The sequence below is a fragment of the Eptesicus fuscus genome, chromosome 21 (genome assembly GCF_027574615.1).
Source record: "Eptesicus fuscus isolate TK198812 chromosome 21, DD_ASM_mEF_20220401, whole genome shotgun sequence".
NCBI lineage: Eukaryota > Metazoa > Chordata > Mammalia > Chiroptera > Vespertilionidae > Eptesicus > Eptesicus fuscus.
The window spans coordinates 40,413,596-40,438,604 of record NC_072493.1 but is presented as its reverse complement, the minus strand read 5'-3'; the positions used below and the strand labels follow the sequence as shown (position 1 = coordinate 40,438,604).

The window sequence follows — 25,009 nt, the reverse complement described above, 5'->3', positions numbered from 1 at the left end:
GGACCAGGGCAGCCTAGTCTCCCTTGCTGGTAACAAGGGTTCCACTTTATTTTGTTGGCAACAATAAATAACCTATAAATAGAACAGGGGAGGGAGGAGTAGGATAAGGTGAGAATGAACAGGGTTGAAACCATTTGATTCTGGGGTAGACAAAGGCAGGTCAGAGGGGAGCCCCATCTCCTTAACTTCTCCCTGCATTTCATTCAGAGCTTCCCTCCCCAGGGAAGAAAGGAGCTGTGAGAAGGGCAGAGTTCAGCTGTCCACATACAAGGCAAACACACAAAGCATGGGGTCAATAAATCCACCCCCTCCCAGCCTGCGGGAACTGGCCAAGGAGACCTGCCTAGCAGGGCTGAGGCCCAGGAGGGGGCAACCTCTTCCTCATGGGCTCCAGGTTTCAAACGAGCTGTGGAGCGGCGAGGTGGTGAGGAGGAGAGGCGAAGTGGTCACCCGCTCATCGGTGGCTGAGAGGCGGGCTGTGCGGAGCAGCGGGCCCTGTCGGCCAGCAGCTGGTAGAAGGGCTTGGGCACCCCCCAGGCCTCATCCTCGCTGCTGGAGCTTTCCTGCTTCACAATCCGATTGTGCTGGCGGCTGAACCTTCGAGCTTTGATGCTGGGGGGAGAGGCAGTGGGATGGGCGGTTCCTCACTGGCCTCTCGGGCTCTGCCTCACCACTAGTGCTCTGGCCCTGCAGTGGCCAGGGCCTGAGCTGAAAGGGAGGCAGGGCTTGACCTGGTCCCACAGGGCGGGCGAACCTCTGGGCCCGTCTATATAATAGGACTCCACAGGGGCACTTTGCTGAAGCCCCACACTCCTGTTACAGTCTCTGCACACTGAGGGCCAACTGAGAGACAGGTGAAGGGGAGGGGGTTTTCAGAGCGAGGGGAGAGGGAGGAGGGGAGGAGGAAGTGGGGAGAGAGGGAGGAGGCCTAGTGAAAGGGAAGACCCAGTTTCCTGCTCTGAGAAATGCCCTGCGGCAGAGAGGGCAGAAGAAATTTAGGGCAGCGGGGCCAATCCCAAATTAAGGTACTTGCCCTTCTAAGCTCCAAGGTAGAGCACCTTTCTACTTCTGTCACCCCAAATATTTCATATAAGTTTGCAACACCCAAACCTCCCACCCCAGGAAACTCCCAGCCTGTTTCCAATCTCATGAAGCTCAAGGCTCTGACAGCCACGCAGGGTGAGGCGTGGAGGGAGGCCCTCCGCCCCAGCAGGCCGCTGGGCTGCTCACCTGTATGGTCTCCGCTCCTGCTCTGTCATCTCCCGCCAGAGTTGGGCCAGCTGTTTGGTGGCAGTTGTGGATGCAGTGCCCGGGCAGGCTCTGGGACAGGAGGGAGGCGGTAAGGGGAGGCCTGCTTGGGCAAAGACCCAGGTCTGACCTGACCCTTGCCCTCTCAGAGCCTCAGCTTTTCCTTTGAGGACTCAGCTCTTTCCCTCCTGTGTTAGGTGTCTTGAAAGGCCCCCATTACACCCTGGAGCTGAGGCATCAAAAAGGGGGGCGCTGACTAAATGGTTGTTGGAAAGACGCCACCTGTATCCACTGCTCCCAATATCAGCCCCTGGATCTTCTCCCCTGTGCCTTGGGGGGCCTCCCATCCCCCAGCTTCAGGCTGGCAATGATGGGTTCTGGGTTGGGCTCCTGATCTACCAAGTCGGACCCAAGAACTTTTTCTTGCAAACTTAGGAATGAGGAGCTCTCCTCCCACAAGGCTGCTAGGATGGGGGCCAGGACATGAGCCTTGCCCAGGACTGACCTTGCCCAGCCGGCTCCACCTGCCTGAGGCGGAAGCCCATCTGGGAGAGAGTGGCACCAAAAGAGGGACAAGGACTCCAGACAGCATCTTGTGGGCGCTTGGGCCCACATCGGAACCTAATCTACCCCTGACTTTTTTCAGGTTATGTAAGCAATTTTCTGGGGGAACGTGTGGCTGAGGACGGGGCCAATGGGTCAGCCAGCAGCGGGCAACATGGTCTGGGAGGCGGGCAGCCAAAGAGGACCCACCGGATGTATTGCTTCCGGTTCATCCTACAGAACATGATGAAGCCATTGACACACTTTTTCTTTGGCTGCGCGGGGCAGGCGGCTTTCTTGTTCTTGAGCTTCACGGGGCGCCTGTCTGCCCCGCCCCTCCTGCCCTTCCTCCTGGCTGAGGGCAAGGTGGACACCCGCCGGGTGGGGGTCCACGTGTAGTCTCCATCCTCATCGCTCGCGGACTTCAGGTCCGCAGGGTTGGCCGGAGCGTCCTGGGTGGGGGCAGAGAGATGAGAGCTGGCAGGAGAAGCGGGATCCACCTCAACGGCTGTCCCCCTCACCTGCTGCCTCCACACCATCTCTGTGTCCACGTCGGTGTCCAGGCCCTCAGAGCTGGACGACGCCTGGCTGTCCTCACTCAGCGAGAGGTGGTCCAGGGACGCTGAGGACAGGCCCAGGCTGTGGGAGTCAGAAAGGTCTTCAGGAGCCTCGGGGGGGGTGTCCTGGGAGGGGATGTGAGCAGACATTGGTGTCTCCTCATGCCCCAAGTCACTGCTTTCCTAGGAAATGAGCATGAGAAATGTCTCAGATTTAAGACAACCTCATCCAAACACCCCCTGGACATTCAAACAAATGTTCCCAAGTTCCCACAGGGGTCAGAGGGGGACTCTATTGGGCTGAGCTCTTCTGCCTATTTTGGGGGCAATATCTCTTAATCGCATCAGTTTACCACCTCACATGGTAGCCATGATGTCCCGGGCAAGTCTCAACTTCTCTAAGCATCAATTTCCTCTACAGACGAGTGCTCACTACATGTCTTGCAGGGCTGAGAAGCACCTAGCACAGTGCCTGGCACTTACTAAAGCCTCCACTAAGGGGATCTATTTTCCTACTACTGCCCACTCACTACTCAGGGAGGCAGTGCCCCCGCCCACGCACATTGGAGGAAGAATGGTTTGGGGACCAGGGCTGGGGCTGCCCCTTTGTCAGATGGGTAGCGAGCTCCTGGAGCAGACAGTGGCGACAGAGGTCAGTGTGGGGCTTGGGAGGGAGCTCTTTCCAACTGAGGATTCCTGAGGTTGCTCATCTATTTTCTGTCAAATGGGGTCCAGAGACCTTGGTCTCATAGAGCAGTTGTAATATTATGTGGGGTCTTTTATGGGCACCTAGCAGTTTAAAACATATATATATATATATATATATATATATATATATATATATATATATATTGATTTTAGAGAGAGGAAGGAAGAGGGATAGAGAGAAACATCAATTGTGAGAATCACTGATTGGCTGCCTCCTGCCCGCCCCCTACTAGCGACCAGCCCGCAACCTGAGCATGTGCCCTGACCAGGAATTGACACTCAACCTCCTGGTTCGTGAGCTGATGCTCAACCACTGAGCCACACCAGCCAGGCCCTGACAGCCTTGTAGCTCTCATCCCTTTTGTCTAGTTCATTCCAAGTGCCCAGCACAGGGTGGGCGCCTGGTGGCCAACAGTGAGCATTCAAAGGATGAGCAGATGAGTCTCTGGAAACGTTGAGGGGATGGATGAGTGAATCGAGCAGGCAAGTGACTCACGGAAAGCAGGACGGCCGTTCCTGTGGATGGAGGGGTGGAGCGATGCCTACCTTCCTCAGGGGTACTTCCAGCACGCAGGCAGAAGGTGAAGACACAGGATCTAAGAAAACCTCTTCAAAGAGAGCTGTCCGGGAGGGAAGCCAGAGGTTGGGATGAAAATGGTTCCCTCACGGCACCAGGGCTCTGTGCCACTCCCTAGGTTTCGGGATCTCCTCCGCCATATTCAAATCTAGCTCCCAGGCCAGCTCCCCGGGGCCACCTCTCCCCCTAGGCAGAGCAAGTTGGTCCCTGCTGTAGGCTTCTGGAGCCTCCCGCTCCCCACGCCGGCCTGGGGCTCCCCCACACCCCCACTAGGCTATGGGCTCTTCGAGGCAGGGCCCGGACAGCATTCATCCCTGGGCATCCAGCCCTGCCCAGCACAAGGCTGCACACTTACTTGGTGGGATCACCGTGTGTTTTCTGAATGAACCAAGGGTCAGGTCCAGCCCTGCATGCTCACCTTGGGTCAGGTACTCGCTGCCATCCTCCAAGACCTGTTCTGGCAGCAGTTTCCCTGGGGAGCTGAAGAGGGAAGGACTGAGACCTAGGATCTCGCTCGGTTGGCCCATCACACTCCAGTTGTCAATCTGGGGAGGCTCCAAGGCCAGTGGGCTTCCTGAAAAGGAAACATCAAGCTTGGGGTGTGGTCACAGATTGCCCTCTGCCCCCGCTGGCTTTGAGGAGATGGTGCCAGATGCTGGGGAAAGATGACTGTCAACTGCTCATTTTGAGTGCTTGGTGGAGGAAATTAAGAGGCACAATGCCTGTCATTATACCAGGGATGGCCAAAAAAATAAAATAAAAAAATCGATAATAATAAAAGTGTAATATGCTAATTAGACCGGATGTCCTTCTGGACGACCTTCCAGACGAAGCTGGGGCTGCAAGGGAAGCCCGGGTCCCAGGTGCCAGAGGGAAGCCGGTACTGGCAGCCGGGGGAAGGAAGGCCTACTCTTGCACGAATTTCGTGTATCGGGCCTCTAGTCAGTATCATAATGTGTCAGATCTGACAGAATGATTGTAGCTACCCGGAGCTGTGTTAAGAAGGATTCTGAGGTAGTGTCTGGGATCACCAGAAACAGTGATGCTTGATTAACAATATCTGCCATGGCAACCAATGGCTAGTGACTGTGTGCTTGCCATCCCTGTGCTTAGCGGACATCTATTCACCCTCCCACTTTCCCCCCTTCTACTGAGATCCTCAGAAGGGAGGTACCAAGAAGGCCCCACACCAGCCTACAAGGAAGAGAGACAGAGTTTCAGTCACCATGAGGGCTGCCCTCTGGGGTCCAGGCAGGAAGCCAAGGGTCAGTGTCTGGGGCCTCCTTGTCCATCTCCTCACTGGAATCGTAGAACACCAGCTTGCACCTGCAAGAGGTGGAATTCAAGAGGCAGAGCCGGATCCCTAGGCTGGGAATGCTGTGCCCCTGAGTGAGCTACCTCCCCGATGGGTGACTCAGTGTTGCCCACTGTGAGGTAAGACAGGGATCACTCCATGCTGGCTGCTGGGGAGAGCTGGGGGCAGCAAGCTTAGTCAGCTTGAGGTGCTGCCCTCATAGAGCTTCAAGGTTTGTGAGGAGAGACAGCTGTAATGAGGCACTGACCACACAGTTATGGGGGGTTGGGGAGGTCAGACAGGTGGGCAGGGCAGGAGGGAGGATAGCACTGAGCTTAGCCTGAAGGAGGTAGAGATGAGGGGACCAGGCTTGCTGGGAAGAGGGATCAGAGTCCAGAGGGGGCAAGGGCATGGCTCCCAGGGGGAGTGGTGAGTATTTGCAGGTGTTAAGGGTAAGTTTCATGGGTGAGGGGCAGGAGAGGGTGCTGGCAAGGTGAGCTGAGGCCAGAGAAGTTCTCAAATGCCAATGAAGATATCTGGGATCTGAGGGAGGGCTTTAAGCCACAAACTGACATGGTCTAAGTTTGTGTGACTAGTAAGGATGGCTTAGAAGGGTGAGACGGGAGACGGGGATATGGTGAGAGGCTGGGGCCCATCTCTCCTTCGAGCTTATGATGCCTGTGGAAAGCTAGGCCCACAGCAGTGCTCGCGCCACAGACACCATCAGATGTAAATCAACCTAATTCCTCACTGCCCCTCAGCCATTCCAGACCAAACACAGTCTCCCCCACCTAGAGCCCTTGGCTTTTCCTTACCTGGGATAGGGCTGTGCTCTGTAGAGAAAATAGGTCCTCTCGGCCCCTTGCTGGGCCCCGAAGGCAGGGTAAGGCCCATCATCCTGGACACTGTTTTTGCCTAAGGAGGCAATTTAGGATGATCACTCCTCTGCCAGACTCACAGATGCTGAGGTGAAGAGGTGCCACAGCCTCCCCTCCCCCATCCTAGGCAAAACCTCAAGCTTTGGGACCTCTGCATGGGGCTCAGGGGCCACCCAAATCAGCACTAGGTTTCTGGAATTCCACTCCTTTATCAGAAGGTGTAAGGAAGATAAAATCCTTAAGTGGAAAAATGACGATGAAGATGATAATAGCAAACAAGTACAGAGTGCTTATCATGGCCAGCACAGTTGTAAGTATTCTACATACTAGTCACTGACCCTTTGTGAAAGAGTACCATTATTACCCCCATTTTACAGTTAAGTAAACTGAGGCATTGAGCTATTAAGTAACTTGCCCAAAGCCACATAACTAGCCAAACTGGGAAGCCCTCCCTCCCCAGGTGGGCCAGGCGCCTCCTCTGGGCCCTCACGCTCCCTGGACAACCCCAGGGTGTTGGGATCACTCTGGACCGTCAGTGATAGTGTGTGACTCCTTCAATGGACTGTCCCCAGCACCCAGCACATGGCCTGGCCGAGGCAATGCTTAGAGAGTAAGGGCTGGCTGAACAGGTGGATAGAGGATAGAATGGCTCAGGCCATGTCTTCCCTTGCCCACTTTCTCGCCTGACTCTCTGCTGAGTGAGCCATCACGCCTTTTGAAGCTGGTACAGGGACAGGGAGTCCCTAGAGTTCTGCCACTCGCAGCCCTTACAAGGGTGGCACTGACTCTGTCCTGCCCTTACACCCACAGCAGAGCCTGAAGGGAAAAGAACACTTGGAAAGAGACCATAGCTGTATGAGGTGAGAGACGTTGACGTTCCAGCTAACCAGGACTGTGACTGGATGTTGCGGATGCCTAATGAGGGGTGTACAAGTGACTGGCTGAATTAATGATGAGGGAAGACCAACTTGAGATGTCACAGTAACGCTGTTCTTAGCCACATCCAGCAATGTCAGCCAGGACCTTCCTCTATTTCTGTCACCTTAAGGCAAAGACAATGCAGCATCTTGGCGGAGTGCTGGTCCCCTCCACATTTCCTCCCTTCTGGTCTGGGGGAGGGGTCACCTGCTTCTTGGGCTTGTCCAGGGCCAGACAGCAACAAGGGTTCTGGGCCCGGGTCTGGCGTTCCGGGACAGCAGAGAGATGCCATCAGATGCGGCTGGGCCTTGAGTACCACTAGAAGATGGCTCAGGTGGGAGGTCTTCTTTGTTCTGGGCCCAACCACCTGTCTCAAAGCTTTGCCTGGCCCAGTCACTCATCAGTGCTTCCTGGATAAGCCTGGATCCTTAGTTACAGGCCACAGTCTGACACTCCCTTCCCTTGCTAATAGGCTGGAATCACCTTGCCAGCTTGGAAAAAAGACTGAAGCCCCGCTTACACCTCAGACCACTGAAACCGACCTTCTGGTGTGAGACACAGGCACAGGCACTTTTGAAGGCACCTGGATGATTCAGATGTGCAGCCAGGGCTGGAAATCACTGACTAAGTCCAACTCCCATTTTAAAGGCATGGAAACTGAGGCCCGCAAAAGGAAGAGGACATGTAGTGAGTCACAGCAAGGCTGAGGCTGGACCCAGGACACTGGTCTTTCACTCTTAGGTCTTTCCTCCTTGACGTCCATGCTCCCTGATTCTCTGGCCGGGGATGGGTTACTGGCCATAAAGACAATAAATGCTGACAGTAGCTTTCCTTCACTGGGAACTGGCATATGCCTCTCCACTTAAGCATTGCTTGAGTGGTACGTTTTCAGGCTCCTAATCCTCAAGACCTCCCTGTGGCAGGCACTGCAATTTCCAGATGAGGAGGATGAGGCTCAGAGGACAGTGCACTCCCGGTCTCAGAGCTAGTAAGAGGAGGAGCCAGAAATTGAACCCAGGCGTGTCCGACTCTGAAGCCTTATTAGGGGCTCAGGATTGCTGACTGGGCCTCCGAGGGGTGTGATGACCCTGGAGAAGGAGCCCCACTTCCATCTGAACCCAACTTCCTGTCTGCCTCCACTGACAGCTTGTACCTGACACTCGGGTCAGCTTCTTTTTCCTAGGTTTCTGACAGGCTCCCCCAAGGCAGGACTGACAAGAGTGTAGGCAGCTGGATGGGGTGACGTGTCTCTGCCTTGCTGAGCCCACAGTGGAGTTCCGGCCCAGCCCTGCACAGGACAAAGAAGGAGAGAGGTCATGCCCTCCCAAATCCTCCCTCCCAGACAATGCTTCCCAATGCGGGCAGGGTGCGGGGTGGTCCACCCCAGTCCATGGGAGGAGATCAGACTTGTCTGAGGTTGCACAGTCAGGCACCAAAGGTGCAGGGAGAACACTGGGGCTTCCCCAGGCCATTCTGGGCCTTGGCAGAGAGGGAAGACAGACTCAGTGTTTCCCAAATTCGCCCCCATTTTCCCCACCCCAAACCAATTCCTCCTCCTACCTTCCTCAAGACAGCGAGGGTTCCACCACCCATCCTGGGTCACCAGGTCTCCCTCAGGCCTCTCAGTTCTTCCCCATTAACACCTCCCAGATGTACCCTCTTCTACCTACACTCAGCTATCATGCCAGATGGGGCTGCATTGTCTCCTGACTGGACCACTCCTGAAAGTATGTTCACTGATCTCCCTGACTCCAGTTTCTCACTTAATAACCAATCCTCCATGCTAGATGTTAGGCACCTCTTTCTAAAAAATAACCTGCAGCCCAGCCGAGTGTTGAGTGAGCTCAGCAGTTGAGCATCAACCCGGGAACCAAGAAGTCACTGGTTCGATTCCTGGTCAGGGTACATGCCCAGGTGTTTGGCTCGATCCTCAGTAGGGGGCAAGCAGGAGGCAGCCGATCAATGATTCTCTCTCATCATTGATGTTTCTATCTCTCTCCCTCTCCCTTCCTCTCTGAAATCAATAAAAATATATTTAAAATATGTCAAAGATTTTCACAGAGAACATTAAAAAACAAACAAAACAAAACAAAACAAAACCTGCAAAAACCTGATCATGGCTTGCCCTGGCTGAAAGTCCTTCAGTAAGTCTCATCTTCATCTCCCTCCTCAGGCGGGTGCTCAAAAGCCTTCAGGATCTTGTCTCTTCCTCTTTCCTACCCTTCTTGCCTGTGTATGTTTTACACCAGCAATGATAGCACCCAGCACATACAGTACTGGATGACTGGCATGTTCTAGGCATCGTGCTACAATACTCTCTACTTGTACTAACTCATTTAATCTTCACAACAAACACAGGAGGGAAGTACTGGTCTAAGTCCCGTTTTGCAGATGAGGAAACAGAAGCACCGAGAGTTTATGGAAACAAGACGTGTATCTGAGTCAGGATCTGGCTCAAGAGCCCGCGCTTGTCCTTTCGATGCTACATGGCCCCTCCAACCACACCCATCTGCTTGGCTGTCCCCAGACATTCCACACATGTCTTCTCATGCCTGCACGCTTGCTCAGATTGTTTCTTCTACTTGGCAGGGCTCCCCCTTCTACTGTCCTCAAAGGCCCAGCGCCAAGACCCCTCCCCGCACAGTCTTCCCAGACACCCTGCTCTGACTTTGCCCCGATGTGAGGCTGTGTGATCCTGGAGGGCCTGGAATGGTTGAAGTCACCAGGGTCCCTGACAGCAGGACAATACTGACGTAGCAGGCCCTGGGAAACGGACTTACCCCCAGCTCCACCTTCCCCATTGGCAGTGTGGAATTTGAGCAAGGCCTTGGCCACATCGATGTTTCTCTGGAGGTACTGAATGTAGTGCAGGATGTACTGCAGAATCTCCTTCTGCCCACAAAAGAAAGACAGGGTTATGCACAAGAGTGGGGGCCTGAGACAATGAGAGGCTGCCAGAGACCAGAGGCAGAAAGGCTCCAGGACCCCAATCCCCACCCCAACAATTCCTCCATTGACAGGCATGTTTCTATTTTGCTCTTTAGTTCTCATTGTGGCCCAGCAAGGTAGCGTTACAAGTAAGGAAACAGGCTCAGAGTGTAATGGCATTTGCTAAGGTTACAGAGATGACACGGCCAAGCTGGGATCTAAACCCAGGTCCAGTTTTCCGGCACACTGTTCAGCTTCCCACCCCTGGCCTTTTGCACATGCCGTGTTGTCTTTCTGCAAAGCCTCCTCTTCTTCCCACATACTCCCTCTCCGGGCATCTCCTCCTTTGAGCTTCCAGAAGCTTTCTCCCTTCCCCCCTCTCACCCAGGCTGGGTCAGATGTCCCTCCTAGGCACTCTTATAACACCCTGGGCCTGATTCCACCAAGGCACTTGCCACACTGTTTTATAATTATCTGTTCACACATCATTCCCTTCCACTGACCTTGGATTAGCTGAGGGTAGAGACTGTAACTAGCTGATTTCTATATCTCAAGCACACAGAATCGAGAGGTGGCTTAGCCAATGACTGCTAAAGTAGTGAATCTCCCCCACAGCACCAAGTGTGAAAACTCCTGCCCACCAGGCATCACCCGTCCAGCCACCAAACACTGATTGGTATTGGTATTGGTATTGGTATTGGTATTGGTATTGGTATTGGTATTGGTATTGGTATTGGAGCTACTCCTGCCCTAGCCAGTTTGGCTCAGTGGATAGAGCGTCAGCCTGCGGACCAAATGGTACTGGGTTCAATTCCGGTCAAGGGCACTTACCTTGGTTGCACACTCCTACCCTGGTCGGGGCACCTGCAGGAGGCAACCAATTGATGTATTTCTCTCACATCGATGTTTCTCTCTATCTTTCCCTCTCTCTTCCACTCTCCCTAAAAATCAGTGGGAAAATATCCTCTGGTGAGGATTAACAAAACAAACAAATAAAGACTACTCCCCACTAAGGGCCAAGTGTGTAAGGATGACCTAGACATACTTTAGTTTGCCTTCATGGAACTTACCATATAGTGAGGGCAGCAGACATTAATCAACTCATAAATCATACAAAATTATCATTAAGCATCTATGTATATAAAAGCCTAAGCAACCATCGTAACCGAATGGACAACTGAACAGGCTGTGTGGGGCGACCAGGCCAGCAGGGGTGTTAGTGAGGGGCGACCAAACGACTGAACAGCAGGCTGCGTGGGGTGACCAGGTGGCAGGTGGGTAGCGAGGGGCAACCAAACAACTGAGCAGCAGGCTGCATGGGGCAACCAGGCCCACAGGGTGGATAGTTGGGGGTGACTAGGCCGGTGGGGGGGGCAGTTGAGGGTGACCAGGCCAGCAGGGGGGCCAGTTAAGGGCTATCAGCCAGGCAGACAGGTGAGCAGTTAGGAGCCAGTGGTCCCAGATTGTGAGAGGGATCCCGGATTGGAGAGGGTGCAGGCTGGGCTGAGGGGACCTCCCCCACCCCCCCGTGCACAAATTTCGTGCACTGGGCCTCTAGTCTATATATATAAAAGCCTAAGCAACCATTACAGCCAGTTGACCGAACAACAAGTCGACCGGTTTCTGTGATGTGCAGTAACCACCAGGAGGCAGGCGCCCAACACAGGAACTGCCCCCTGGTGGTCAGTGTACTCCCACAGCCAACCTCCCGCAGCCGGCCATCTTCCTGTGGTCCCTCCCCCAGGCCGGCTCTGCTCAGCCCTGATCAGGACTGGGCAAGAAGGGCCCCAATCGGCCCCAATTGCTGTCCAGGCCGAGGGACCCCACCTGTGCACAAATTCGTGCACTGGGCCTCTAGTTATGAATAAGAGTATAACAAGGGATTCTGCAATTAAACTTAGATGTTCAGAAAGTCCCCTTGGAAGCAGCAGCATTTAAATTGAGACCTGAATAATGAAAGGAGTTAGCCTGGTCAAGACATGAGGGAAGAACATCAATAAGTATTTTTTGGGTCGTACTGGATCCCTAGAATAACAATAAAGCCATTAGTAGTAATCTTCCAAACCCAAACATGGTCTCTAGAGGGGACTTATGTGAAACCGTTCCATAAAATATGATACAGACAGTCACTGAAATTGTTTAACCTGATCCGCGAAAGGAAGCTATGATCCAACTAAGGAACACATGTGACACAAGCAAGGGACTATTACTTTGGAAGGGCCTGGTTCCAATCTGCCACTTCCTGGCTGTGTGCTGGGAGCAGTTGTTTTACTTCTTTGAGCCTCAGCTTCCTCATCTGTGCAGTGGTGATGAGATGCTCATTCAGGCTCAGAGGATTATCATTAGGAGTAAATAAATTAGTGTGTGTGAAATTGCCCAGCACAGAGCCTGATACGTTAGTTGCCTAATAAATGCTTAGTTGATGACAGTGAGAGTACTTTCGGTAAGTTCTCAGGGGATTAAATGAGAACCTTTTCTAACTTTTTATAACTAGACCAGGCAGATACTATGTTTTTAGTTTAGTATCTCCAACACCAGGCTTGTCACATGGTGGGCACTCATTAAGCTGAAGTTTTTGTAAACTGTAAAGTAATATAAAATGTTACTTATTATTACTGGTATAAAGGTTTTGTGCAGGAGGGTATTGGGCCTCATCTCTGATTTCAGGACAAAGGCTCAGCAATTGAAATTTCTTAGCTTGGGAACTGCACCAAAGGTTCAAATACCAGAGATCTTCAGAGGGTGAGATGGACAGGTCCTGCAACTTCCTCAACAGATGAAATTCATTCATTCATTCATTCATTCATTCATTTAACAAACATCTATTGAGCACTGAATGACAGAGTGGTTGAGTATGTGGGCCTTTGGAAAAAGACACATCTGCCTCTCTCTCACTGTAAGCTGGCTGTGTTTCTCTGCACAATATGACCACTCTGTGCTTCAGTTTCCTCAAACCAAAAAATGAGCATAAACATATGCATCTCAAAAAAGCTTTGTGGGGAGGATTAAATAAGAAAATGTACATAAAACATTTGGCATTCAGGGTCTGACACCTAGAACTCTCAGTCCATTGGGATCAATTGTTCAATGGTTATTATCTGCTCTATGCTAGGCTCTGTGGGGCTCTGGGGATAGAGATTTATCTGTTATGGTCCTTGCCATCTCTGAACTCTGCATGTAAAGGGGGTCAGAGATACGAAAACAATCAGTAATATGCTGAAGGCTTTGGTGGCCAGAGGAAGAAGCTACAGCATCATACAGGGCAGGGGGCGCTTAACCAGCCAGAATGGTGCGTTAGGATGTCACAGATCTAAGCTGCAGCCCGTCTCAAACGCAGGAGAGGCCACACATGATGGCCCCCATTAGTTCACTGAGCAGCAGACTGAGCAGGTCACATAGCCCTGATGAACTGTGATGGACTTTAAGCAGACTGGTCAAGTGGGAAGTTGGGGACTGACAGGAACTCAGGTTGTATGTGGAGCAGGGTCCCAGGACTGAACTTAGGATGAAGATGTAGAAAATCAATGGTAAAGAAAGTAGGTTGAGGCCTGGGGAGAATTCCATGAGGAGATGTGGCCATCTGGTCAGTGATAAAATTAGGCCTGTCCCCTGACACAAGGTCATTCCTCCAGAGCAGGGACCGTGTCCCAGACATCTCTGCCCTTCCTGCCAAGAGCTTAGGACAGCATCTGTGTACCAAATACTCCAACGATTGACGACAGAGGACAAAACCCCCCCAGTATTTTTGAGCACCGTGGTGGTTTGTGTAATGCCTCTCCCCAAAACATCCATGTCCTTGTCCCCAGAACCTGTGATTACGTTGCCTTCTATGACAAAGGGGACTTGGCAGATGTGCTGGATGTGACTGAATAAGGACCTTCAGCTGGGGAGGTTATTCTGGATTATCTCAGTGGGTCCACTGTAATCACAAGGGTTTCTTATAAGCTGGAGGCAGGAAGGTCAAAGGCAGAGAAGGTGAAATGACAACAAAAGCAGAGAGAGAGAAGACGAGATTTGAAAATGCTACTCTTCTGGCTCTGAAGGGGCTGTGAGCCAAGGGACATAGGTGACCTCTAGAAGTTGGCAAAGGAAAGAAAACACATTCTCCCCTGGAGCCTCCAAGAACCAAGCCTGCTGACACCCTGACTTTAGACCAGTGAGACTAATTTTGGATTTCTGACCTCCAGAACTGTAGGAGAATAAACTTGTTTTGGTTTAAACCAGTAAATTTGTGGTAATTAGTAGCAACAAGAAACTAATATAAGGCCCTAGCCGTCTTGGCTTAGTGGACAGAGCGTCGGCCTGTGGACCAAAGGGTTCGATTCCGGTAAAGGGCATGTACCTCGGTTGCAGGCTCCTCCCTGGCCCAGGCCCTGGTCAGGGCACATGCAGGAGGCAACCAATCTATGTGTTTCTCTCACATCGATATTTCTCTCTGTCTTTCCCTCTCTCTTACACTCTTCCTAAAAGATCAATGGAAAAATATCCTTGGGTGAGGATTAACAACAAAAAAATAATAATAAAATAAGCACACATGACTGAGAGATATTTAGGGGGAGAATCAACATGACTGGGGACTGATGGAATGTGGCAGGCAGGGAGAAGCTTAGGGTTGGGGTCTGGCAAATCTTTCCAAAACACCTGCTCCTCTGACCCTCTCTGGAGGCAAGTAGCACGCTTTAGCTGGGACCAGTTACTCCTGTGTTCAAAGCTTTATCTTCCTGCCAAATTCTGAGTTCCCAGAGGATGAGGACTGGGTCTCAAATTTCTTTCCCTCCCCTTGTCATAATCATAAAAGCTCTGACATCCAATAATCTTTCCATAAAATGGCTGATGAATGAACAAATAAATGACTGAGTGAGAGGAACTATAGCAAGAAGACATCACACCAAGCCTTCAGGATCTCCTAGTTTCCCAGTAAGTTGTTCCCACTGGGAGTGAGGTGTTAGCTCAGCACCATGTACATTTATTGAATAGCCAACGGGGACACGCAGAGAAGCTTTGTCTGTTTCTCCCCAGTGCAGATGATACCCACGGGCCACAACAGGGAGGGAACCGACATTTATTCAGGGCCTGTCATGGCTATTGTGTCATTTTGGCTTCACAGTATCTCTGGGTCGGAGGAGTTATCTTTACTCATTTTACAGCTGAGAAACACAAAGCGTGAGAGGCTGATAACCTGAGTGACCTGCCCAGGGTTCTGTAGTTATGGAGCTGGAGGGCTCAAATCCATGGCTGGTTGACTCCCAAAGCAATGACCTCTACCTGGCTCCTTGCCTATTTCCCCCTCCCAGCTCCTCCTGCCTCCTTTGTGAGAAAGAATCTTGGAGTCATGTGCTCAAAGACTCCCAGGAATTCCCAGTCCCATCGCAGTGCTGTCACTGAGAGTCTGTCTACTAGTAGGTTTCTCAGGACAAGGGAAGTTAACCAGATTACTGACATTTTAAAATCCAGCTCCCAAATCCACCTCCACTCCTTCGGTCCACATACCTTAGTAAGCTTCTTGCTACTGGTCTTTGGGGCCAGAGGTAGCAGCAATGCCAACTCATGGAGTTTGCTGGTGTGGTTTTTTCTTGGCTTCCTGTTTTGGGACAAAAAGAGGTGTGTTTTTTGTTTTGTTTGCTTTTTAAATATATTTTATTGATTTTTTTTTACAGAGAGGAAGAGAGAGGATAGAGAGTTAGAAACATCGATGAGAGAGAAACATTGATCAGCACCTCCTGCACATTCCCTACTGGGTATGTACCCACAACCAAGGTACATTCCCTTGACCGAAATCGAACCTGGGACCCTTGAGTCCGCAGACCGATGCTCTATCCACTGAGCCAAACTAGTTAGGGCCAAAAACAGGTTTTGATTAGGACATCCAAAATGGAATTTGGTATCTGAATCCCAAACCTCCTGTCTCATTGTTCCTCATCTCAGGGATGTCCCCCACCCCAGGCACCTGAGACAGAGTCCTGGGCATCATCTGGACAGCATCCCTTAGCCCCTTGTCCAATCAGTCACCAAATCTTGTCCATTCCTCCTCTGATCCCTTCTCTCCATCCCTGCACTCCTGGCTTAGTCCGTTTACTGACATACAAATGGGTCTCCCAGCTTCCCACCTGGCCTCCTCCAATCCATACTGTCTAGTAGAATCAGAGTGATCTTTCTGAAATATGAATCTGACCGTAGTTTTCTCATCTGTGCAATGGGCATGAGGATATTCATTCAGGGTCAGAGGATTAGCAATAGGACTAAATAAATTAGAGCGTGTGAAATCGCCCAGCACAGAACCTGACACATTAGTTGCCTAATGGGTGCTTCAAACATCTCAATACCATCCCGTTATTAAGGATCAAGTTTAAACCCTCAACATTTGGGGGGTGGGCACACCGTGCAATATACAGAACTTGTGACATAGAAACCCACGCCTGAAACCTATATGCTCATGTTGACCAATGCCACCCCAATCAATTTAATTAATAAATATTTTAACACAAAAACTCTCAATGTGGCTTACAATACCCCTCATGGCCTGGCCTGGCTGGCCATTCTCTTACTTCCTTTGGTTCTCTCCCATTGTCTAACCCTAACTCCACAGGAAGGTGAGGTATGTTTGCTATGGTCCCCCAGCCCCAGGGTTCATGATCTTCTCTGACCCCTGAACTGGGCTGAGAGCTGCACCTAGAACAGGGTCTGGTACCTAGAACAGGGCCTGGTACCTAGAACAGGGCCTGGTACACTGCAGGAACTCAGTGCATGTTTGCTAAATGAACGATTAAAAAAAGGCATGCCCTAGCTCAGTGGTCAGCAAACCGCTGCTTGCGAGCCACATGCGGCTCTTTGGCCCCTTGAGTGTTTTAATGCCACTTCTTCAAAATAGACTCGCCCAGGCCAAAAACCGACTTCTGTGCATGGGCCACAAAGTTTCAATCGCACTGTACGTGCACGCCCACACGTGGTATTTTGTGGAAGGGCCTAGCTGGTTTTGCTCAGTGGATAGTGTCAGCCCACAGACTAAAGGGTCGTGGGTTCAATTCCAGTCAAGGGCATGTACCTCGGTTGCAGGCCCTGGCCCCCTGGTCAGGGCGTGTTTGGGAGGCAACCAATCCTTGTGTTTCTCTCACTCTGTCTCTCCCCCTTCCTTCCACTCTCTCTAAATATCAATGGGAAAAAATTCTCTGGTGAGGATTAACAACAACAACAACAAAAGGACATGAAAGCAGTTGACTCCTGGGCAGATGAACTTCTGGGGTCTAATCCCTGAATTAATAATTCATAATATGCCCCCATACACACCTCCATACACTCTCCTAACAGATGGAGACACAAAGACATTGGAGCCTGTCTCCTAAATCACACACATATGCCATTGCTTTTGCTACTCCTTCAGGAATGCCCAAACACCTCTGTCTCCATCAATCTTTTTTTCTCCTTCCTTCAGGGCCTAGTTCAAATGTCACTTGCCCCAACCTCCCTTGCCTTCCTGCCTGGCCCTGGGCTGGATGGACACCGTGGAAATGGAGAAGAATCACTGTCTCTGTCCTTGAGGAAATGGAGTAGTGTGAACGACACACTATCCCCCTAACCAAACTCTGACATCCTGAAAATGTCTTTCTCACTCATTCATTCAACAATTACTTATTGGGCACCAACTATGTGTTAGAATCTGTGATAGGTGATAGGAATCTATAACAATCTATAATAATAAAAGCATAATATGCTAATTAGACCGGGCGTCCTTCCAGATGAAGCCAGGGCTGCGAGGGAAGCCCAGGTCCTGGGTGCCAGAGGGAAGCCGGTGCCGGCAGCTGGGGGAAGGAAGGCCTACTCTTGCACAAATTTCGGCCTCTAGTAAAAATATAAAAAACAAACACAGCCCCTTCTAGTGCCACAGTATAGTCAGGGATAAAGTCATTAATCAAACTGTCACGAAAACAAACATAAAATTGCAACTAGGACCAAAACCAGCTACATAACTTGCTTGGGGAGCAGTACTACAAATAAAAATGTGGGGCCCCTTGTTCAAAAACTGATCATTTCAAGATGGTGAGAGCAGAGCACTAAACCAAGCATCGGGCTCTTCTAAGCTTAGGGCTCTGTGACTACATGAGTCACATGTCCATGAAGTGGATCTGATGGAGACAAAGGCGAGGTGTTGCTTGATGTTATGGAAGCTTGAATTAGCTTTGTGTTTTGTTTTTGTTAATCCTCACCTGAGGATATTTTCTACTGATTTTTAGAGAAGTGGATGGGAGGAGGGGATACAGAGAAGGGGATGTGAGAGACATGGATTGGTTGCCTCCCGCACAAGCCCTGACAGGGACTGGGGGTTGAACCTGCAACCGAGGTAAATACCCTTGACCAGAATTGAACCCAGGACCTTTTAGTTCACGGGCCAAAGCTCTTACCACTGAGAAAAACGAGCTAGGGCAAAATGGACTATTAATGAACCCTGAATGAATCAAATGAGTTTTAGCTTTTGTTCTTCCAAAAACAAAGAAACAATTAAGAGCCTGCAACCAAGACATGCACCCTTGACCGGGAATCGAACCTGTGACCCTTCAGTCCATGGGCCAACACTATCTACTGAGCCAAAACAGCCAGGGCATAGCTTTGACTATTGGCTTTCACCTAATCAATGAGGCTTTCTTTGAAGAAGTAAACCTGGCCAGAACCTGTTCTGAAGGATTAGAGGAAATAAATAGGTAAAGAGCAAAAGAAAACATTTCAGATAGAGGGAACATGTGCAAAGGCCCTGTGGCACAAGAAAGCATGGAGAATCCAAAAGAAATAAAGTTGTAGTGTCTGCAGCATAGAAAGCAAAGAGTCCTGTAGGGTGAGACAAGACTGCAGAACGATATAGAAGCCAGAAGAGGCAGGGTCTTGTAGACTCATAGACAGATTTTTGCCTTTGTTCTAAGACCATCAGGAAGCCATTAAAGGGCTTTACACAGCCGAAACCGGTTTGGCTCAGTGGATAGAGCGTCAGCCTGCGGACTGAAAGGTCCCAGGTTCGATTCCGGTCAAGGGCATGTACCTTGGTTGTGGGCACATAAAAAAAAAAAGGGGGCTTTACACAGGGGATGACATCATTAGTTCATCTCCTCAAAACCACTATGAATACATAAAACTATACATATTAGCTGACTAAATGAAGGAATGAAAGAAAGAAAAATATCAGCAATTGGTCTCTAGTTACCTCCTGGTAGACACCATAACTTTGAAGAGCAAGGATGTTGGGGTTCTATTCTTGGCGGAAAACTGGGTAGGCTGATCTCTAAAGCCCTGTCTATCCCTGATATTTATTTTTTGCATATCGCTTTTCTTCCATTCTAGAGGAGCCGCGAGGAGCAACACAGGAAGCAAGGAAGAAAAAATATCCAGGCCTAGTGTCAGACATTTGGCCATGTCTGAACAAAAGGGTTTGGGTGTTTCCTCTGGGTTTTGCAAAGCACCAAGAGAGCCTTCTATGCAAACATTTTTTGGAGGGAACAAAAGGGTGATTAAGAATCACAAAACCCTGGCATCTTCTTCTTCTTCTTCTTTTTTTTTTTAATATATTTTATTGATTTTTTACAGAGAGGGAGGGAGAGGGATAGAGAGCTAGAAGCATCGATGAGAGAAAAACATCGATCAGCTGCCTCCTGCACACCCCCTACCGGGGATGTGCCCGCAACCAATGTACATGCCCTTGACCGGAATCGAACCTGGGACCTTTCAGTCCGCCGCAGACCGACGCTCTATCCACCGAGCCAAACCGGTTTCGGCCCCTGGCATCTTCTGGGCAGTAGTCCTGAATTGGTGTGACCTGGGCTCTGCTCACAGGGGCCTCTGGGAGCCAGATACTCCCTCCCGAGGCTGCCCCTTTCCTGGCTGATGGTTAAGGTTCTTTCTTCATAGTCTCTATACTTTTCACCCACTTACCCAGCTCTGCCCTCTGGGTCTGTGGGGAATAGGTCAGCTCCAGCCACATGGATCCCTTTTCTGTTTTTCTAAACTGCCAAGTTTATTTCTGCCTTAGGGTCTTACTATTCCCTCCATTTGAATGTTCTTTTGCCCTGACTTTGGCATGGATGGTTTTTTTCCCCATTCACCGCTGATCTTAAATGTAACCTCTTTAGCCCTGGCCAAGTGGCTCAGTTAATTGGAGTGTTGTCGGTCAGGGCACATACCCAGGTTGCGGGTTCAATCCCCAATCGGGGCGTGTATGGGAAGCAACTGAACTCACATAGATGTTTCTCTTTCTCTAAAAAAAATTTTTTTTAAATCAATAAACATACCCTCAGGGGAGGATTTAAAAAATATGTAACTGCCCGGCTGACGTGGTTCAGTGGTTGAACCTATGAACCAGGAGGTCACAGTTCAATTCCCAGTCAGGGCACATGCCCGGGTTGCAGGCTCGATCCCCAGTGTGGGGCATGCAGGAGGCAGCTGACCAATGATTCTCTCTCATCATTGATGTTTCTATTTCTCTCCCTCTCCCTGCCTCTCTGAAATCAATAAAAATATTTTAAAAAACATATAACCTCTTCAGAGTGTTCTTTTCTGATCACTCCATCTAAATAAGCACATTTTTGTTACTTGCTATATTATTAATCAGCATACGAAATCTTGTTTATTATAAACAACCCCTCCACAATGGGAAGGATTTTTGTCTTTTTTATTTATTGCTATATATCAGGCTGACATCTCGTAGGCATACCTTTAGGGGCTTATGAAAATGTTTTAATTTCTTTAAAATCAGAAGAAAAAATGTATATAATCCAACTTGGATTATATTCATCTTTATATCAATGCTGTAATTAACTGTAATTTTTAATATGCTTTTAATAGGGCAGTGGTCGGCAAACTGCGGCTCCTCTGTTGACTAATGAGTTTGCCGACCACTGACCTAGACTCTCTATTCCAATAATTACAGGCTGTTGTTGTTCCTTGTGATTAAGCCCCTATCCCAGTGGTCGGCAAACTCATTAGTCAACAGAGCGGCAAACCGCGGCTCATGAGCCGCAGTTTGCTGACCACTGTAATAGGGAAGGGCCCAGGAAGACAAAATTGCCTATGGCCATGAATGTCATAATGTGGCCCTGACTTGATCCCCAGCTCCTAGAATAATGCTCAGCACTTAGTAGGTGCTCAATAAAAAACTGTTGAATTGCCCTGACTGGTTTGGCTTAGTGGATGGAGCGTCGGCCTTCGGACTGAAAGGTCCCAGGTTTGATTCCGGTCAAGGGCATGTACCTTGGTTGCGGGCACATCCCCAGTGGAGGTTGTGCAGGAGGCAGCTAATCAATGTTTCTCTCTCATCGATGTTTCTAGCTCTCTATCCCTCTCCCTTCCTCTCTGTAAAAAAATCAATGAAAAAACACACAAAACTGTTGAATTAATGAATACTCCTTCTGCCTTGTGACAGCCTCTTGGGCTTTGAAATGGCAAATGACTCTAATTCCTGTGTTTCCTCTTTCCTGAGCTAAATAGCCTAAACACTTCCTAGTTCCTTTATTTTATGGGAGCTGGAAGGAGCCTTAACCAAGAGCCAGTCCAAATTTCTATAAGGCGTGGGAAAACCAAGGCCTGGTCCTTAATTTGCTCTAATATGCACAGGAACTTAAGAGTTAGAGCTGCCCCAAAGTGGAACAAATCAGGGAGCAATCCCGAGAGGCAGCATAATAATTGGCTATAAGCTTCAACTTTTAAAGCAGACAGACCTAGACTGGAATCCCAGCTCTGCCACTGGCTTGTGTGACTTTTGGCAATTGCTTTCATCTCTCTGAGCCTGTTTTTAACTCATTTATAAAATGCAGGTGGCTAGGAAGTTTGATCTTGTCAGGAAGGTGTTCAACATAGTACCTGGAACAGGGGGAGTGCTCACAAAAGATTAGTTCAAGACAGAAGGTAAACAGTCATTTGTCAGAATGATTTAGGGATAAAGGATATTAGAGAATGGGGTGGAGGTATTTATTGTATAACTATGATTGATAAACCTGTTGTTTTGGGTTGACCAACATCCAATCCCCCCTTTTTCTGGTAATAGTTTCCTTTGGGGGAACACCCTTGCCCCTCTCTCAGAGAGGCTAACATCAACCTCCCCTTCTACTAGGGAGCTCAGAATCAAGATCCAGGCAAGCAGATTGGTTCAGGATTGGGGTCGTAACCTAGGTTTGGCCAATTAGAGTCCATGGATTCTGGAGTGAGACTGTGCTGGGGTTGTCAAGTTAGCAAGATCTGGATTTAGAGCTTCTGGAAGCCATCGTATCCTAACAAAGGGAGAGCCTGCTTGAGAAGGAAGCCAACATGGACCATAGCTGAGCTGAGAAAGGCAGTTTCATGTCAACACCATTAACCCCCACCTGGAGCCAGCGAAGCCTGATGCCTCTGAATTTTTTGTTTGAAGAATCCAATAAATCCCCTTTTAGGCTCAAGCTGGTTTCAGCTAGGTTTCTGTTAACTGCAACTAAGAGTCTTTCTTAATACAAGGACCCCACATCTAGAAAGGGGGGAAAGAGAATGCATTGCTGGTGACCTCTGGGATTCCAGGAGGAATGGGCAGCGGGACAGGCATTCTTCCTTTTCTTCAGAGTGCTCCTTCTGAGCACAGTACCTAAGTAGAGAATTTGAACAAAGTAGACACTTATTTTTGGAGTTAATAAATGAAGAGATGAATGGACAGAAAATCATGGGGGGAGGTGGAAACAGTAGGGTATATGATGATCTCTGGCTATTTTTTCCTTCTTCTTTTTTTTTTTTTTTAAGTTTTTATTGATTTTAGAGAGGAAGGGAGAGGGAGGGAGAAACATCGAACAGCTGCAGGGAACCAAGCCCACAACCCAGGCATGTGCCCTGAATGGGAATTGAACTGGTGACCTTTTGGTGTACAGGATGATGTTCAACTAACTGAGCCATACCAGCAAGGGCAGACTATGTTTTCTTTTCTTTTTAAAAATATATTTTTATTGATTTCAGAGATGAAGGGAGAGAGAGAGAGATAGAAACATCAGTGATGAGAAAGAATCGTTGATCGGCTGCCTCCTGCATGCTCCACACTGGGGATTGAGCCTGCAACCCAGGCATGTGCCCTGACCAGGAATCAAACCGTGACCTCTTGGTTCATAGGTTGATGCTCAACCACTGAGCCACACCAGCCAGGCTATTTTTTCTTTATCCTGACTTTGGAGGGAAGGAGAAAAGTGATCCAACCCTCAATCTGCTGTGAAAATCCCCTCTAGAAGATCCCTGACATTTGGTACGTGCTTGATGGAAGAATGAATATGTGAATAAAAGAAAGGAAGGAAGAGCATTTAAGACACTCAGAATGCCAAAGCCTGCAAGGGCTTAGGGATGATCTTTGTCAACCACCTCAGACTTCTCTGACCTTGAAAATAGTAGTTATACTCTTTGTGGAGTTGTTAGAATTAAAGCATATGGCCCTAACTGGTTTGACTCAGTGGATAGAGCGTCGGCCTGTGGACTGAAGGGTCCTGGTTCGATTCCAGCCAAGGGCACATGCCTGGATTTCGGGCTCAATCCCTAGTGGGGGGCGTGCAGGAGGCAGCCAATCAATGATCCTCTCTCATCATTGATGTTTCTATCTCTCTCTCCCTCTCTGAAATCAATAAAAAATATATAAAATATATATATATATTTAAAAAATAATTAAAGCATATAAAAAAGAAAGCATATCAAAGAAACAAAAGGTTTAGCAAAGACTCTGGCAAAACAAAATGCTCAGTAAACATTATTCCTATTATTGTCCACCAGAGTGGCTGGAGCTGTAAGGAAGATTGGGAGGGGGCGTGGTTACCTGTCAGTGGAACTCGGAGAACTGGCTTTGGGACTTTCGGGGAAATACAAATATCTGCTGGCACCCCACATCTGCAAAGAGGGAAAGAGAAAGACTTGTTAGTGACCTCGGGCTTCCAGGAGGAGGGGGCGGCATGATGGACAGCCTTCATTTCCCCGCAGTGCTCCTTTGAACACCAGACATCCCAAAATGGTGGTCCCAAGCCCCACAGATATGGGCCCCCCAAACCAAATTATTACTCCAAAACTCTGCACTGAAGCCCGTGAACCCCACATTGTACGTTGGGGGCCTCTACATCATGATCCAGAGCTAAAACTATAGAGCAAATTCCCAAACGATGACTTCAGAGTTTGTCTTAATAGTGAGATGTCAGACCCTGAAACAGAGACCACCAGGCCTGGAAACTGTGGCCTGAAATCCCCGAGCTGTGATACTAAGACACTAAAACGATGTGACTTTAAACTCCCAAAGTGAGGATTTAGAACCCGAAAAGGAGACCTTCCAAACCTAAAAACCCTACATTCTAAGACTGAGATGCCCTAGACCCATCAACTGTCAACTTCTAACCCAGAAATATGACCCCAATCCTAACATTAAAATAACAGACCACAAACCTTACGAGAACCAAAATCCTAAAGAAATCTAAGCCCCGCAAAGCAAACCTCAGCCCTTCCAAATTGACTTCAGATCCTAAAATAAAGACCTCAAGACCCTCAAAGTGTCACTTCAGACCCTCATGTGATGACCCAAACCCCAAAACAGAGATCGTGCATGTGAGTCCTACCCTGAGACCCAGGCTCTAAAATTGAAGCCCCCACCCCAACTAAAATAAAATAAAATAAAATTGAAGCCCCATACTCCAGGGACTCCAGGCCCTAAAACTTAATTCTCAAGGTTCCAAACTGTGACTCCAGACCCTAAATCTCATACCCTGTACTCTACATTGAGATTCTGGACCCCAAATCTACACTGAGATTTCAATCCTCTCAAATCTGACCCCAGGCCCTCAAAATGATACACCAGGACTCAAAACGACTCCCACACCCTCAAATCAGGACCTCCGGATTCCAACAGGGAAGCTTCCAGTCACAAAATCCAAGGCCTTCAGATTCCAAAACTAGTTACATCCAGACACAAATCCCGAGACCCCAGATCCCCGGACCTATTCAAGCGCCTTGCAGTATCTCACACTTGCGCCTGGATCCCCAAACCGAGGCCCAGCCTCAAACCCTGACTCAGCGCTGCTATTCCAGTCCCGCCTCACCCGCCACCTGCACGGCGCGTGGGGGGCGGAGCGTGGGAGCCGGCCCCTCCGCCCTGGAACCCTGGAAGCCCCCAGCGGGAGGCCGCCGCCCCAAAGCGCTGCTCTTGAGTGGAGCTAGGCCGGTCGTGCCGGTCAGTTCCCCACCCCAATTCCCCTCAGCCTCCAACACCCGCCTCAGGACGTGCAAAATGGCGTGAGGCACCCCTTCTGGTTTAGCGCCAGCCCCACACTTGGGAGCCGGGTCAAACTGCGTCTCCTGCTGGTCCTGGAAGGCTGGCGGTGCGCGCGGGCCCTAGGCCGGCCTCGGC

The 25,009-nt window shown here is 49.7% G+C and overlaps 1 protein-coding gene across 1 annotated transcript; it reads right to left on the bottom strand.

Moving 5' to 3' along the window:
• Positions 1-45: 45 nt before the first annotated feature.
• MEIOSIN (meiosis initiator) lies at positions 46-23,508 on the bottom strand. The gene is given in 15 exon segments (XM_028135126.2): positions 46-612; positions 1,231-1,320; positions 2,002-2,243; positions 2,313-2,531; positions 3,603-3,676; positions 4,052-4,207; positions 4,859-4,959; positions 5,743-5,842; positions 6,774-6,788; positions 6,791-6,867; positions 6,869-6,984; positions 7,884-8,011; positions 9,504-9,615; positions 15,142-15,244; positions 23,438-23,508. Coding segments are annotated over 15 exon segments (1,770 nt in total). The 3' UTR covers positions 46-446.
• Between the last annotated feature and the right edge of the window lie 1,501 nt (positions 23,509-25,009).